The following is a 16369-nucleotide window of genomic DNA, read 5'->3' as shown; positions in this document are numbered from 1 at the left end:
GATAATTTATCAAATCCATCAATTAAATTGTCTAAAGAAATGCAACCAATTAGAATATCAAATTTGGTGGATGGTGAATCACTTGCTATATAATATAGATTTGTCTTTTGAAAATGATAGGAGTTAATGATATGTATACACCAAAAGAGATGAAAAGAAAGGTAGAGATATTGAAATTTGTGAGAGTAAATTCCGTTATGGTTGGTGAACAAAATTTTGCCAACCCTCGGAGAAATTTTACCACTAACTTTTCTAGATCAGGTACGTACGATTTAATCTATTATTAATCTCCTTCAGAAAATTTTGTAGTAAAATATATAACAAATTATAACATATAAAATGACAAAGTTTCAAACTCACGGTGACAATACTGAACTGATAGATGGGTTTGTTTAATTCATTGATAAATAAAGCCACTTAATAATCATGCACTATTACCTAATGACGCCTGTCCCATGGACCCAAAATCAAATTTTAATCAAAGATTTGATAGGGATGTTATAAATCTAACAATGATAATTTAATTCAATAAATTTGATACTTAGACTTATTTTCCACGGCAGCTGAGATTAAGGAACAAGAAAACCCACTATACCTCTTATTAGAATGGCGTCACAGTTTTTGGATCTTCTTGTATAAACGTATCCTCTTAATCTTTTGTGTAAGATAAGTTGGTCAATTTGGGTGTATTGTTTACTATAATATAGTTCCTTGCAAAACAAGTGTGTGAAATATATACGACTGAATGAATATACACTATTAATAATATGTAAATCATAAAACAGATAAACGTGAACTGTAACTTTTAATTGGTTACAGTTCGTGTTTATTAAAATGAGCCAAAGGCTTCTAGAGGGAAATTAATGAAGGTTGACTTGTCTTGTGATGGGTTAATAAAGGGTTAAAAGTCAAAGCACTTGTAAAGTAATAAAAAGTCTTCAAATTATTGAGGTATTAGTCACTGTTTATATGTTTTTGTGGAATAAAATATGTATCGTCATGGATAAAATATCTTTGTTTATGGAAAAGTTAAAAAATTAAAGTAAATTTGAACTTTGAAGCTAAGGTGTAATCAACAAGGGAAAAAAGTGTATTCAGATTTCAACAACACTAGTATGAAACAGGAATTGGTCTTGCATCATATAGGCCAACCCTTCTTTTTCAAAATTCCAATATAAATAGTTTGTATTATTGAGCTATTATAATGTTACTTCCAGTTTACCATGCAATATATACATGACATTTAATTTATCACGCTAAAATGTAAAAAAAAAAAATTATTTCTTGTCTCAATTTCTCCTAAGTAACCAAAAATTGTGTTTAGAAATATCAAGTAATGTGTTACAGGGTTTGATATCATTAAGATCATGTTTTATTTTCTTAAAATCAGTTATTAAACCAAAGGCGTTGGAAATCTGTATCCGAGATCAAAACATATGGTTTCGAATTTGAATCAAATGTTTTTTGTTTGTATAAATGGAATCAGTTTGTAAAAAAAGGAAAGAAAGATGATAAGACACATACGATTGACTAGAAATCAATTATTCATAAACAAACAACTTGAAAAACAAAAATTAGTGTAAAAAGGAAGAAAAAAGAATAGTAAGTCAAAAGGTTAAAGGGGAAAAGAAAAGAAGAAGGTCACAATGCAATGTACAGTATATCTCAAGGCATCTATCTCTCTTCTATGATTCTATTTCTTCTTTTCTCATACTTTTTGTAGGATCCATTTACTTTTTGGAAGCATTCTAAAGAGATGGAAAAAAAAAAATTGTGAGTTCATGATATGACTCTCGTGACAAATGTACGCTCTCTTTTAGTTACATGCACTAATCTTTAGAATAGTTTTTATATAAAACCATGTAATAATTAATTATATCGTAATCATGAGATAATCATGACATCCTTTTACATAAAGCTTTACGTCTCCTCTTGTCGCTAGAAGCTTGAACGAATTTAATAAGATCCTATCAAATATGTAGTAGCATATAACTTTTTTATATAATCGGAAAAACTTTAAAACACAATTGTATTGGATTTGCTTGGAGATTGTTTTCTGAAATTACTAATAAGGATTTAAAATCAGGATAGGAGGGAAATGTGTCGGTCATAAAAACACAGATAGTGGGGTTTAGATTTAGATTGTTGGGCGACCAAGTACGTAATTATTTTTATAAATAAAAGAAAACACACGTCAAGTTGCATGGAGAAGCTGTCACTCATTAAGCAAATAAAAAGCCACAAATCAGTGCCGTGCTCTTCTCTCATTTTTACACGCAATATGTTTTTAATTCTTCGCCATAAGCTTTGTGATGCATAGACAGCTACATGCACTTTAAGCTCGAAAACAATTCCAAAGATGTGATAAGATTACTTACACTCTATAGTCTGACCAGATTCTGAACTCAACCATGAAGTTTAGGAAATGAAACAACGAGTGTATTTATGTGACTGGTACCGTAATTTGCATAGCATGTTAATTCGTGCTATGGCCTTTCTCCTGTTTTATCTATGTTAAAGACAAAGATTATTGTTTATCGTTTCAAGAATCAGAATCTTGAAGCTTCAGAAGCATGAAATTCTAGTATCTACTACATACAAATCCATATATATGAATATGTTCTTGACTGGTTTAACTCAACTGAACAGTCCAGTTCATGTTATCTTCGGTCAGACCCATTTGGAGGCTCGTCAAGGAAGTGTACAGCTGTTTCGAGACAGTTCCAAAGCCATCTTCTCCATAAGAAAACCTAACAGATATCGGAAAATTTGTTTTCATTTAAACTCTGCGGCTTCATTAGCTTTTTTTAATTAAATGGGGAGGAGATAAACGTTTTTGTACCTTTGGCTTTTGTAAGTAATGCTTCCGACGGGAGATAAAACGACAGCCGTTCCTGTGCAGAAAACCTCATCCGCTTCTACCAATTCATCAACTGTCACACTTCGTTCCTCCACCTGAAATATCACAATTAGGACCCTAAACTGAACCAAAATTCCTTAAACAATTGAACCAAAGCTAACCAAAATTTTGTTAAACCGACAAATCCATGAGGTATTTGCAGTGAGTGCATAGTATTCCTATGTTTTCTGACTACTTGATACTGAACGTTGCCAAGAGTTTTAAAGAATGGAATTATGATATTACCTTGAAACCTTGGCTACGAGCCACTTCGATAATACTCTTCCGGGTAATTCCAGGCAAGATGGTTCCTTTGATTTCAGGAGTAGAGATCACATTATCCTGTACAAAAGAAGAGCCAAACCAAGTAAACAAAGAGTTCTCATTTCCGGTAAGAAGCTTCTGAGATGTTCCAACAAAAAAGATGATATATAATCACCTTCACAATGAAAATATTACAAGATGAAACCTCCTCGAGATATCTGTTGTGAACGCAATCAAGATATAAAACATCAGAATACCCTTTAGCTTTCGCAATTGACTGTGCCTTCAACACCTAAAAAAAACATTGGTTTTTATATTAGGCTTTTTTTTATAACAGAGGAAAATGAATACTGAAAAAAAAACCTTTCAGGCTATGTACTTACTGCAGCATAATTACCAATGGTTTTAACACCTCCAGTACCGCCAGGAGTTGCACGATGGAATTCAGTTTCAACAATCAAGTTGATCGGCGCCACACCTTCCTGCAAAAGATACGTTAGACTCAAGAAAACAAAATGCTGAATATAGAAAATTGGATCAGACCAAAAGGCAAAAAAATAAAAGAAAACCTTGAAGTAGTTCCCGACAGGAGAAACAAAGATAAGGAAAGTGTATTCAGGAGCAGGAGCAAGGCCAAGAACAGCTCCAGTTCCCATTAGCAATGGCCTTATGTATAATGATCCTTTACCTGGAGGTGGAATCTATATATAGTAAAGAAAATAAATAGCTGAGTGATGCAACACAACAACACCTGAATAGCCTTTAATCTCAAAAGTGATTCAGTTACCCAGCGTTTGTTTGCTAATACAGTTGTTTTCACAGCCTCAACAAACTGTTCGACGGTTGGAGAAGGCATGCACATTCTTTCAGCACCGTTCCTCATTCGTATTGCATTCTCCTCGGGACGGAAGAGGAGAATATTACCATCTTGTTTTCTGTAAGCCTTAAGACCTTCAAACAAACCCTAAGCAAAAAAAACAAGGCATCACTATATATACAATCAAGCCGGTGATATAGAAATAACAAAACAAGGTATCACAAACATCAAGTCCAAAAAGTAGAGAAACTAAGCTAAGTAATGTAACAACAGAAACTTAACTAAACAGAGCAATTCAAGTGGATCACAATTACAATTACAGAACAAAGTTAGGTACAAACAAGTCATGAGAATGAGAGAAACATACTTGGCCATAGTTGAGAACAGCAGCTGAAGGGTTAACCTCAATGTTACCAAAAGGTTGCAATTGACCATTAGAGAAATCGCCACCACGGCTACATCTCATGGTGTACATGTAATCCGTAGGTTTAAGACCAAAATCGATCTTGTCCCAATCAATTTCAATTTCGGCTAGTTCAGTCACATCGGTGCTGTAAGAATTAGAGGAAACGGCGTCGCATCGATTACGGGAAACTTCATGAATGATGAAACTGGAAGTAATGGAACAAGGACGAATCTACCAAGAATTGAAAAAAGGTAATTTATATATATATTCGTAGTTTTAAATAAACTGAGTGCTGTTTTTTGTTTATTTATATAAATTACCCTGAGAGAGGAAGACGGCGAGTTTCTGATGGAGGAGAAAGGGTAGTGGAGGCGCGTCGTGGAAGCGGCGGCGCGTAAAGGATATAGGATGTAATTTTGGTGAAAACCACCTGAGATTACGCCGCTTCTCTCCATTGTGATGATGTTGATCTTTTTTGAGTTTTGACTGTCTCAACTGTGTTATTTTTGACTCGCTATATATCACGACACCCTCTCTTTTTTACTAGTTTACCCTTTGTTAAATTAGTACTATTTTCTCATTTTCTGTCAATTTTTTCCAACGTTATTATGATTTTTGATGATCCAAGTTATTCCCTTACAAAAGTCAAATTGATAATTAAATTAGCATAAGCATTATTTACTTGCAACATTTTTTAATTCTAGCCATTGAAAATGTGTGCTGGGCTATGAACAAACCTAAAGACTGGACCAGTCCAGCCCAATTTCAACAGACAGACTAGAGAAGCGAATAGTATTCTTATGGGGGATGATGAGAGCTATGAGCTATTAAAGACATATCACATCATCGATACAAGAAAGAAACAATAATAAAATCCGCAACTCTCATTTCAACCTTTTTATAGTGTTTTGAAATCCCCACAAATCATCATATTCTCTCAAAATACACACGCTGAATGCAAACACACAAGAAACCATACGCTTCTTTCCTACCCTACCCCCTTCCCTAACCAAACACACTACTCACTTCAAATCTGAAAACAACAACGACAATGATTATCACATCCAGATTTCGAGTTTTATAATTCAATCAAATCCATTTACATACCCCTTATCTTCTCTAATAGCAAGCAACTCCCCAAAAGGATTCATAGAGCTTCTGCATTAACAGACAACAAACAACAACTCCAGTTAGTGAGACTTTAAACTTTCTGAGACCACATGTGGGGGTGAAGACTGCGCAGCAGTACCTTATATGCATATATCTCCTTTTCCTACATAGCTTTAGTCATTATTCTTCTTCGCCAAGTTCACTCATGTTTCAATACCACCTTCTTCGGAAGCGTTTATCCCGGTCTACAACAAAAGCCATAGGGTGTCATTATTCATTCCTTATCAAGTATGTTAAAAAAACTATGAGAAACTTTCATGAAATACTACCTGATCGCAATCACTATCTGGTTTCTCCTCTCCCATTCCTGCTTCAGTAGGATTTTCTGAGTAGTCAAGGGTTGTGACTTTGTTGGTCACCTCTGTCTCACAGGTTACTGTCGTCACCTTAACGGTCTCACTGATGACTACCATACCACTTGGCATCTGGGTTTGGCTTGATGGCAGTTCATGTTTGTCTTCAGGCACGTTTTGAGGGCTTGAAATGACACTGAAAATTACAAGATGCAAGACCCCCAACCGTTGGTAACAGAAAAACAAGAACGAAACAATTGTATAAATTTGCTATTTAAGTATCAGATTTTACCTCTGGGTATCAGCTTCATCAGAAGATTTTTGGGTGACATCATGTTTCCTCTTCTTGTTATTGCTTGGTTCGCTAGTGTCAGTTCCAGCTGCATTACCTCTTCTTTTCCTTCCTGCTTCAAGTCTTTCTACTGCAATAGACATCCCTTCAGTGTAAGCCTTTTCTTCTCTTTTCGATGAATCTTGCTTCAACATTTCTGAACGCAATCCTCCTTCTTCTTCTTCATGTTGATGCATTCGGGAGGATTTCTCTGGAGAAGACTTGAATATCAGATTAGTGTATCGTTTTATCCATGAATATGGAGTGGCAGATGAAGGTGCTAAGCCGTTCTGTCTTTCCATAGAAGAGTTGTAGCCATCTTCGCTATTACTCACAGTGCTGACTCCATTTTGCAACTCTAGTTCATCATCCCTAGAAACAACCTTCTGCTTCAAAGCAGAAACCTTTTCCCAGCTACGCTCTAAATTGGACAGCTGCATTTTAGCCATTGACATATCATCTAAAGCGACTTTCAGATTCTCTAATTTCTTCAGTTCTTCAATCTCATGTCGGATTTCCTCTCTTTCAGCTTGAAGCATATGCCTTTGCTTCTCTAGTTTTTCTCTTTGCACCTTTAGCTCCTCAATCGAATCCTTTAACTCAGCCCACTCCCTCTCTCTTCTTTCACGATCTAATTTAATCTCCAATCTTTCAGCATCCAACCTCTTTAGCTCAACTTGGACATGTTCTAACTCGATTTCAACGGTTTCATTAAGAGACTTTATGCGCTCCTCTTCCAACTTCTTCTCTTGCTCAAAAGCCTTCTCTCTCTCCCTCGAAGCATTTTCCAGTTCTTCTCTTTTAGTTTCTATGCAGTACTCCAGCTCTCTTTTCTGCATCTCAATGCCTAACAAGAAATCAGCACGCTCCCGCTGTATCTTGCTAAGCCACTCCGAATGCTCCTCCACCATCTTATTCATGAATTCTTCTCGCTCTTGGTTTAGAGCATCCACATCGTGTTTGTGCTGATTTCTCAATGCATCTCTTTCCTCTTTGATGTTATCACGCTCGTCCTTGAGATACATTGAAAACGCCTCCCTTTGACGAGTTATATACTCCGCTTCTTTTCTTAACTCTTCCCTTTTCACATCAATGTGTTCCCACTCAGCTTCAAATTTAGCTTTCTCCACCTTCAACCTATCTGCTTCAGCAAACATTTCAAGCTTTTGAGCCCTCAAATCATCTAACTCCTCCTTGAGTCTCATCTCCAGAGTAGATAATTCGCTTGTCTCACTCTTCAACGCTTCAAGTTTTTCTGTTGCAGAATCAACACGTTTTCTCTTGTCTTCTAATGACACCAAAGACTGCTGCAGATCTAGGTCCAATTTTCTAAGCCGCTCCTTCTCATTCTCCAGAAGAGTTGTCTTACGGTTGTTATCTTCCTCTGTAGCAATCAAATTCTTCTCTTTCTCATCAAGAGTATAAGACCTCTCTGTTATATCCTTTTCTTTCTCTGCCAATGATCTTAATTGAACTTCCAAGTCATGCTCCTTTTCACCAACTAGGTCTTCCCTCTGCTTGATATCAACCTCCCTTAATTCACAAGCACGTCTCTTGCTCTCCAATTCATCATCCACCAATTTGCTCTTACGTTCCAATTCTGCTTCCACATCGGATTTTCTTTTCCTCAGGATAACTTCTTGATTCGCTAAGACGTTCTGAATTAGTTCCTGTATTGATTGTTTAACGAAATTTTCATTAAATCTAGATAACGAATGAGCACAAAACTAAAAGTATGACTGATAACTACAAGGTTGGTTGGATTGAACAAGTAAACTCACAGATTCCTTGCTGGCAATTTTTTCTTCAGCAACAAGCAGCTCTTGCTCCTTCTTAAGTAGTGAAGATTCCCTTTCAGAGAAGGCCTGTTTTTGCAAGGAAAAAAAAAAATGAAACAGTACTGTCTTGTCTGAATTTTTTTTAAAGATGTATCATGCAAAACCAGAAATAAAAGATGTGTGTATACAAACCTCTTCTCTTTTAGCAAGCAACGCTAGTGCGATCTCCAACTTGGACTTTTTGTCTATGAAGTCTTTACGTTCCTCCTCAAATGTACGCTTTGCAGACTCTAACCCCTTATCAAGTTCAGCTAATTCTTGGGATCTAGCAAATATGTGCTCTTCTCTTTGATTTAGTGAAACTTGTGCATCCAATAACATTTCTTGCTCTTGCTGCAAGCTCGTCCGCCTCTCATTTAAAGTCCGTCGCTCAATAATCATCTCGTTCTCTTTCGTTTCAGATCTAAACCAAGTAAAGAAAGAACCAAGTCAACACCTAAATACCACAACTCAATAGTCCAAGTTTTAAATTCCAGTTAACTGAGACGAAAGACTTACTCAGACTTGAAAGATGCAAGACGCCGAGAAAGATCATCTTCACGACTTTCAACTTCCTTCAATTTCCTCTCTGCAGTTCGGTGATAACGGTTAGCTTCAGCTTGTAAAGCTTCTGCTGAGCGCATTTTTGCTTCAGCATCTGCAAGTTTCTTCAGGGCATCCTCAATCATAATATGAGCTTCAGACATTTTACTCTCAGCAGAAACTTTCGTCTCGGCACATTCTGCACGCATCTCATGCAAAGTCTTCTCCAACTGAGAGAAAGAAAAAAAGAACAATACAAAGTCAATAAAAACAGACTGGAAATAACTTAGTTCTGCTGGCTCTCAAAGTCAAGAGGTCTTACACTAGAAATACACTCTTTCGCAACCCCTACATCCTTCTTCAAACTCTCTTCTCGTATCTTCGCTTCAGCTAAGGCAGAGACATATGCAGATTGACCTCGCCTATGTGCTAGGTCGGCCTCATCCACAGAGGCCTTAACCTCCTCATACTTTGACAGCAATTCGTTTTTCTCCAAAAGGAGAAGACCCATGTTGTGTTGGTAATCATAAACCTACATGAAAAACGCGATCAATATAGCAATGCCAATAGGGTCTCTGATCAAACACCCAACATAGAATAAAAACTGGCCAATATCACAATCTTAAAAGGGGAAACAAAATCGAAACTTTAAAACTCCACACAAGCAAAGCAATAACTGCAGACCCATGAGTGTAACGTATATGACTTGACAAATCAAACTTAAAAAGGCACAAGCTAATAATCCTAGTAATTATAACCCTCTCCTTAGTCAGTTTCATTGAGTTCCCGCGTAGACTACTACTCTAGTGCTACAACCAAACTAAAAGAATGAAAATTTTTCAAGAAGAATCAAAATCAAACCTCAGATTCCAGCTTGGCTATGTAAGCAATTAGGGCAGCTTTATCTCTCTCCTTGATTGATTGTTCATCAAAACCAGCTTCCTTGAGACGCTTCCACATAACTTCTTCGGTTAAAGGGCTTTTCAAAACCCTAGAATTAGGCGTAATCACTAATTTAGTAGCCGCCGGCGTTATCGGGAATCGTTCGGAACTAGAAGTTGCCATCGTTTTTTCTCAACCGCACAAAGACTTAAATTTAACCCAGATTACTCCGATCTCCGATCAAAAGCACGGTGATGATTGTCTCTTTCACTTTTTTTTATCTCTCTCCCTCGTAACAACAAAGAAGGGTTCTGTGACAGTGCGTCGTAGAGAAGTCTAGTTTCTCTCTTTTTTTTTTAGGTCGACGATTTAGTCAAAAGGGGTTTTTATTCGAGCAGTCAAACTATCAAAACGTCGGCGTTTTAAAAGCATTTTCATCCTCGTTTTTAGCGGCCAATACCAAAAATTTTCATTTAGTTTGAAAGAAAGTGATTAATATGGTAATTGAATTTTCCAATTTTCCAAAGAGTCGTGACTGTTGGTAATTAAATTTAGTAGATTTTTCTAGCGTAACCACTAATTGTCTCATACTCTGTCCTTCACTTTAAAGTTTTAAACCAGATGTCACTGAAAATTTAATATTTAAAAGATATGATTCCTTAAGATCTTCTTTACTCACTTGACAGATGTGTTTGGTGTGTATAGCCAGACAACTCATACCTATTAGTTTTGTCTTTCTTTTGTTTAAACATAGAGAGCTTACATGGATCTTGTCTTATTAAACCCGATGGATCGGTTAGAGAGTTTGCAGCTTCTGAATATCGTGGGACGATTCTTTACATTGTTCACTTACCAAGAACGTTTTAACAGAGAAACTTTTGCTTCTTTTTCAAGTCGATAAGTTTCAATCCATCCTTGAATCAACCGTATCTCCGCTTCTCGCTGGTCCACAAGCCATTTTGGGTCATCTGGTGTCGATGGTCGTAGATCCAAATGATGTGCACCTGAGAAAAAAAAAGAAGCCATCATCAGCTTTGTTTCTGATTTTGAAAGAGAACGGATGATTTGAGATAGATATATACCAAACTAGTTCATAGCACTGATTTGAATTGTGGGTTTATGGGATTTAATGACAAGTATACTACTGCTACTATGATTAAATGGTCAAGTCAATGCAGATGAACGAACAGATGAGTTCCGGGAGAGATTGTTGAGGTTTTGAGTTATACCTTCTTTCGTGACAAGAGCAACAATGGTATCCGATAAGTTCTTGAGAACACTGCATTTTTACGAGTCAAATCAATCATTCATCCTATTACGAGATCTCTTATGTAAAGTATGTCTCGGATCTGAGGTAAAGGGAAGTAATGTACTTACCTCCCACCACTCCAAGGATCTAACAGACCATTTGAGAAAATGATGTTACTTCCAAACGACTTCAGTGTGGTCTCTATGTCCTTTTACATTAGAGACAGAAGGAGGGTAAAGATTCAGGTTATGGGATAAGATTCAGGTTATGGGATAGAAAGAATCTTGTGTTTATCAAAAAGATGTCTTACATGTCCACCGAACTCTGTTGTGGCCCATTTGGGTCTTGGGTTGACTCGGAATGTCTTCCAGCATTCCTCTTTGTACGAAGAGTAATTGAAACCATCAGCTGGAAACATGCTGTTTTCCTGGCTGCTAGACATGGGCATTACCATCTCCGTGCACGCCTATTGTAAACAGATATTGAAAGTGATTAAGTGGTAGATTCACTGAAAATTATCGGAAAAAAGAAAGACAAACAAAGCAGTTGTTCTTCGTACCTGCCAGTTCCATCCATCCAAACCATGAGGATCATCATCCAACTCGAAGCAGTCAACATTTCCAGTGTAGTTGTAATACACACTTACTCCTGCATATATACGATCTAGGATGCTAGCATCACTATTTGCACCGTCAATTTTTCTGCAGACCTATAGAAAGATAATCAAATGATGACAATCCAAATGAGCTAAGGAATGTATTCTAGGATTTTCTCCTATCATATGGTTTTGGGAAAATATCATTGGAAAGTCATAAAGTGTTACTTCTGAATATACACCTCTCTAATGGGATGTCCAGGCAAAGGCATCATGAAGTCAGCAGGATATGGATAGTCCACCATTGCCAAATAACTATAAGCAGAGTCCAGCCAGTCTGAAAGGTCATCAGTACTGTTCAACAACCTGAAGATAGAGCAACAAACCATTATAGTATTACTATTTAGTACGCTTTACAAGCACACACTAACTCCGATTTCTTTCTTTACCTACAAAAGTGAAAAGTTTTTGTCAACTGCTGAAGGCCATTCTCCTTCTGACCCTCAGCTATTATTACATCCCACGAGTTCTTAATAGTGTTGAAGCAGCTAATACTCTCACGCTACAACACGTTCACAACCAATAACACAATCAGGATTCAGGATATGAAACTATAAAGACATGACAAAAGCCAATCAACTAACAAAGCAAAAACATTATATACTACCTTGAAATCATTTGATGCAATGTCATAAAACGTCTCAAGAGGTACAATATCTTCAAACTGAAGAATTGGAGCTGAGGAAGCTAAAGCTCCTATTGCAATGTGTGGATACTTAAGCCTCATCCATGCTGCTAACACTGTTGCATCAGTAACAACAAACACAAAATAAATAATCTTATTCAAAATCATTCTCATTCCACCAACACATCAACAAGCATACGATTCTTACTTCCACCATATGAACCACCAAACAACACAACTGGGCATGCTTCAGCAGACAAGTTGCGTTTCAAATCAGTCACAAAAACAGCAAAATCAGCGAGAGCTTGCTCAGTTGTGAGATATGATAAAGTGGTAGCGTTCTTGTAAGCTTCATCCCTGCTTCCATAAGGCATCGACTCTCCATAATACCTATGCTATACCAAAAAACCCTAAAAATCAATAACGAATTGCTAATTTCTTTCCTTGGGTAAATCAAAAACGAACCTCTGGGAAAACAAGCAAGGCACCAAACTTAGGAGCGATGTCCCAAATGAATCCAGAATTTGTAGCAAACCATTCAATATCACCTTCGTTGCCGCAGTAGAGGAAGATAGGCGCGAGCGAAGAAGCACCAAGCCAGTGATCGGAATTGATAAGGTAGCGCTGCTGGAATTTGGGAAGATCGGCGAAGCTGAAGTGGTCAAGCTGCTGAGAGAAGAACTTGGTCTCGTACCGGTACTCGTTTCGATCTCCCCGAAACGGCTTGATTCTGGCTCGGTTCTGGTTATTGTAGCGAGGGAAACGAGGTAGAAGCTTGAAAGAAGAAGACAGAGTGATGACGGAAACGAAAGTGATGATCAGAAGGTTCGCCATGACTCTCTCTCTCTCTCTCAAGCCCCCAAGCTTTACTGATACTTTTACACAGTAACTGTCACTAAAAGGTGGACATTAAACCGAACCAAAAAATCCCATCAAACCGACATTGAACCAAATGATCATATTAATCCAAAACGGTATACAGAATAAACCAAACTCAATCCTATTAATTTAATTAATCTTTTGATACTAAACCCAAACTCAATCCTATTAATTTAATTAATCTTTTGATACTAAACCCAAACTCAATCCTATTAATTTAATTAATCTTTTGATATATTTTTGTAGTACAAAAGTGTGTATTTTATGTTGTCGACATAGAGAAAAAATACTTTGAACGTTTGGTGATGGAATCATGGAAATGTGTAAGTTAAATAATAAATATTATAAGTCATGTATTTAATATATATATACACAAATTCCTATTGAGTATGATCAATATAATACATATACTAGTAGTTGATAGTACCAAAATATAAAATAATATATATTATAAGAACATTATTACTTTATGTTTTACCAATAAAAAGTATATTCGTCAACAATTTAACATGTAAATTTTTTTAAAACTGCACGGCCCAATACGTATTGATGCCTAAAGCAAATTATAAAAAAAAATTGATAGTAAGAAAAATAATTATAAAATGACATCTATATGATTATTCATTTGTCTTAGTCTTAGTAACACTCTTATTTAGGTGAATTTTTTCAGAGTAATTTTTGTACATATTATTTAATATATTCTTAATTTTCTTTAAAAAATGTTATAAAATATGTAACAGGTTATAAAATTTAATAAAATGACAAAATTCATACTCACGGTGACTAATTTGAATTGATATATGTGGTTCATATTTGTTTAATTCATTAATACATATATAGCCACTTAATTATAATCATGTAGTATTAAAATTGTACCTAATAAAGCATTTTCCGTGGATCCAAAATCAAAATTTAATTAAAGATTTGATAGGGATGTGTTATATATCTAGCAATCATAATATAATTCAATAAATTTTCTAGTTACGCTTATTATCCACGGCAACTGAGATTAAGTAACAAGAAAAATCATTTCCAGCTAAGTTGATCCTATAATTTGTGGTTTAGAATATGTACTTAGAAGAAATGGTTTTGATGTGAAATCTTCCACTATAAGACCAGTCGTGGCCAATACTCACCATACTAGAGTTAGTACATCTATAATTAATCTAATCACTAACAAAAGAAAAAAAAATCTTATACTATTAGTTTATAAAATAATAAAACAATATTTTCGAAATTATTTAACAGATTTCATTTATTGTTTTAGAAATTTTAGGAAACAATAACAAACAGTTTAGAAAATTATATAACTTAATTTTATTTATAAAACTAAGATTAAATATTTGCATCCTTAAAACTAAGATTATATAACATATAAATTTTAAAACTAAGATACAACATTGTTTATATTTTAAAAATATAAACTATTATATCTAATTTATTAAATATTGCACATCAACTCAGTGACATCTTCTTAAAATTTATAAGATCAAAAATGTTATATTTTACTCAAAAATGTTATATTTTTACTCTATATAGTATATACTAGCCTAGTATATACAACTAAAAAATATTCAAAAAGTTAAATTGAAATTTCTAAACACAAACACTTTTAATACATGTTTTTTTTTATTTTCTAGATTTTAGCAAATTTATATAATTCAGGGATTTGAACATTGTATTATGTATCGAGTCAGAAATCAGAGTATGAAATTAAGTAAATTATATGTAAAAGATTATGAAATATATAGAATAAATCAAATAAAATTATTATTTTATAATTAATAAATTACAGTAAAATTTATATAAATATTTTCAGGTAACTATCTATTCCTTCTTGTTAAACTGGCGTCATATTTTTTGGATCTTATTGTATAAACATACTCCCTAGTCTTTTGTGATATAAGATAAAGTTGGTCAACTTCGGTGTATTGTACAGTAGAATCTTAACCTTGGATTAGGTTAGTTAAGCAGACACGAGACAGAGAGGTAGATTATTTTTCTAAAACTCTACAGTACAGAAGAAGTGAAGAACAATAATCTAAAGAAGAAGAAAAAAACAAGCTCCTGCGTTTTAAACGAAACAAGTATAAATAAACTCCTTTAATGAGATCAATATCTAAATGGTTGCATTAGGGGATCGATTCTCTTGTAGCAACCATCTGTTTATTTCCAGTGGCACTTTTGGGTAACCAAAGATTCTCACCTGTATCTTTATTTTGTTGTCTTTCTTTATACAGTCTCAAGCTGTCTTTTCTAAGGGACGACGGGGGTGATGGGTTCAGGCTGAAGAGCTTTCTTCACAAGATCAGTCTGCTCCTTAACATGAAGCTGGTAAAATCCTGTCGCTGTAGCAGCTGAAGGAAGACGACCAACATATTTTATGTCGTTGAAGTTTCCTCTTTGCAGCGCTTTCATCGCGGTGCAAAGCCTTGGTGCTATGTATTGGTATCCTCCCATGTTCATCGGCTCTTCTTGACACCACACAATCTCTGCATCTGTAAAACACAAGAACAAGTTATTCAGAGAATTCCACATTCAACCAAAACCATTAAACACAATCCTGAGTTTCGACACCTACTTGGATATCGCTTTAGTTCTCTTTGAATGAGATCATAAGGGAATGGGCAAAGCTGCTCTACCCTGCAAATGGCTACATCCTTTGTTTCAGACTTCTTTCGCTCTTCGTCAAGCTCATAGTAGATCTGATTCATCAACATTTACAAGTTTTAAATTTCAGAATGTCAAATCTTTGTTAGCAAATGAAGCAAAAACTTGGTCGTTTTGTTTACCTTCCCAGAGCAGAGGACTAGACGTCTTATACCTTCTTCAAGATCAGAGTGATCACTTTGATCTTTGATCAACCGTTTAAATCGAGTTCCTTGCTTGTCAAAACCAGGATGTCCTTTTACATCGTCGAATTCCGAGAGATTAGATACACACTGTTTGTGACGAAGCAAATTTTTGGGAGCCATCACTATAAGAGGCTTGCGGAAGTCCCTGTGTATCTGCAAATGGATGATATCAAGTGTGTATGTGTGTGAAGTTTAAAAGGAAAAACGTTGCAACCTTTTAGACACTTCGTATTAGTTTTACCTGTCGACGCAGAACATGGAAATAGTTGGCAGGTGTCGTAACATTAACAACTTGCCAATTACATTCTTGAATCTGCTTACGAAGAGTTGGATCCATCTCAGGGATAACATAGGGATTGTCATCACTCATCTGCAGTTGAAATTTAACAGATGAATACAAAAATTAGAGACAAACTTAATGGTGAGTATTTATTGGTTATATAATATACCTGAAGGAAACGTTCCAATCTTCCACTGGAATGTTCAGGACCCTGACCATCATAGCCATGAGGAAGTAGAACTACTAGACCGGTTTGACGGAGCCATTTGGCTTCCCCACTGCTAATGAACTGATCAAACATAACCTGTGCGCCATTAGCAAAGTCTCCAAACTGAGCTTCCCATATTACCAGAGAATTGGGATTCTCCATCGAGTAACCTAGTTCGAATCCAAGAACACCAAAT

At 35.7% G+C, this 16369-nt stretch overlaps 4 protein-coding genes across 5 annotated transcripts in view; all 4 read right to left on the bottom strand.

The window, feature by feature from the left end:
- LOC104744239 (branched-chain-amino-acid aminotransferase 5, chloroplastic-like) lies at positions 2427-4890 on the bottom strand. Its single transcript, XM_010465260.2, has 9 exons — positions 4707-4890; positions 4348-4617; positions 3951-4127; positions 3733-3864; positions 3547-3645; positions 3339-3455; positions 3146-3241; positions 2843-2955; positions 2427-2750 (listed from the first exon to the last, which is right to left on the bottom strand). The coding sequence occupies exons 1-9, from the start codon at positions 4839-4841 to the stop codon at positions 2633-2635; spliced, it is 1257 nt and encodes a 418-aa protein (XP_010463562.1). The 5' UTR covers positions 4842-4890; the 3' UTR covers positions 2427-2632.
- Positions 5248-9789, bottom strand: LOC109124489 (protein CROWDED NUCLEI 4-like). 2 transcript variants are annotated; one of them, XM_010465248.2, is made up of 10 exons: positions 9402-9789; positions 8863-9072; positions 8517-8770; positions 8151-8421; positions 7962-8045; positions 6142-7850; positions 5826-6045; positions 5636-5741; positions 5494-5544; positions 5248-5419 (listed from the first exon to the last, which is right to left on the bottom strand). In XM_010465248.2, exons 1-8 carry the CDS (start codon positions 9603-9605, stop codon positions 5700-5702), a joined length of 2994 nt encoding a protein of 997 aa, XP_010463550.1. In that variant the 5' UTR covers positions 9606-9789; the 3' UTR covers positions 5248-5419; positions 5494-5544; positions 5636-5699. The 2 variants fall into 2 exon arrangements, with proteins under 2 accessions (XP_010463550.1, XP_010463542.1); XM_010465240.2 differs by having other exon boundaries at positions 5248-5544.
- On the bottom strand, positions 10125-12819 carry LOC104744215 (lysosomal Pro-X carboxypeptidase). The gene is made up of 10 exons (XM_010465229.2): positions 12417-12819; positions 12160-12346; positions 11934-12067; positions 11716-11828; positions 11509-11632; positions 11231-11380; positions 10982-11137; positions 10800-10879; positions 10652-10701; positions 10125-10426 (listed from the first exon to the last, which is right to left on the bottom strand). Exons 1-10 carry the CDS (start codon positions 12783-12785, stop codon positions 10272-10274), a joined length of 1518 nt encoding a protein of 505 aa, XP_010463531.1. The 5' UTR covers positions 12786-12819; the 3' UTR covers positions 10125-10271.
- LOC104744208 (2-oxoglutarate dehydrogenase, mitochondrial-like) overlaps positions 14793-16369 on the bottom strand; it is a 5574-nt gene continuing 3997 nt past the window's right edge. The window contains exons 5-9 of the mRNA XM_010465218.2: positions 16135-16369; positions 15927-16055; positions 15623-15838; positions 15412-15535; positions 14793-15328 (exon numbers count right to left, since the gene is read on the bottom strand). The exon at positions 16135-16369 is cut by the window's right edge and continues 6 nt beyond it. Of these exons, the coding sequence (XP_010463520.1) occupies positions 15087-15328; positions 15412-15535; positions 15623-15838; positions 15927-16055; positions 16135-16369 (946 nt within the window). The 3' untranslated portion in view covers positions 14793-15086. The remainder of the gene's footprint in view (positions 15329-15411; positions 15536-15622; positions 15839-15926; positions 16056-16134) is intronic.

This window comes from Camelina sativa, chromosome 2, assembly GCF_000633955.1.
Source record: "Camelina sativa cultivar DH55 chromosome 2, Cs, whole genome shotgun sequence".
In the NCBI taxonomy this organism is placed as follows: domain Eukaryota; kingdom Viridiplantae; phylum Streptophyta; class Magnoliopsida; order Brassicales; family Brassicaceae; genus Camelina; species Camelina sativa.
The sequence above is the reverse complement of the archived record's forward strand: the minus strand, read 5'-3'. Positions and strand labels throughout refer to the sequence as shown.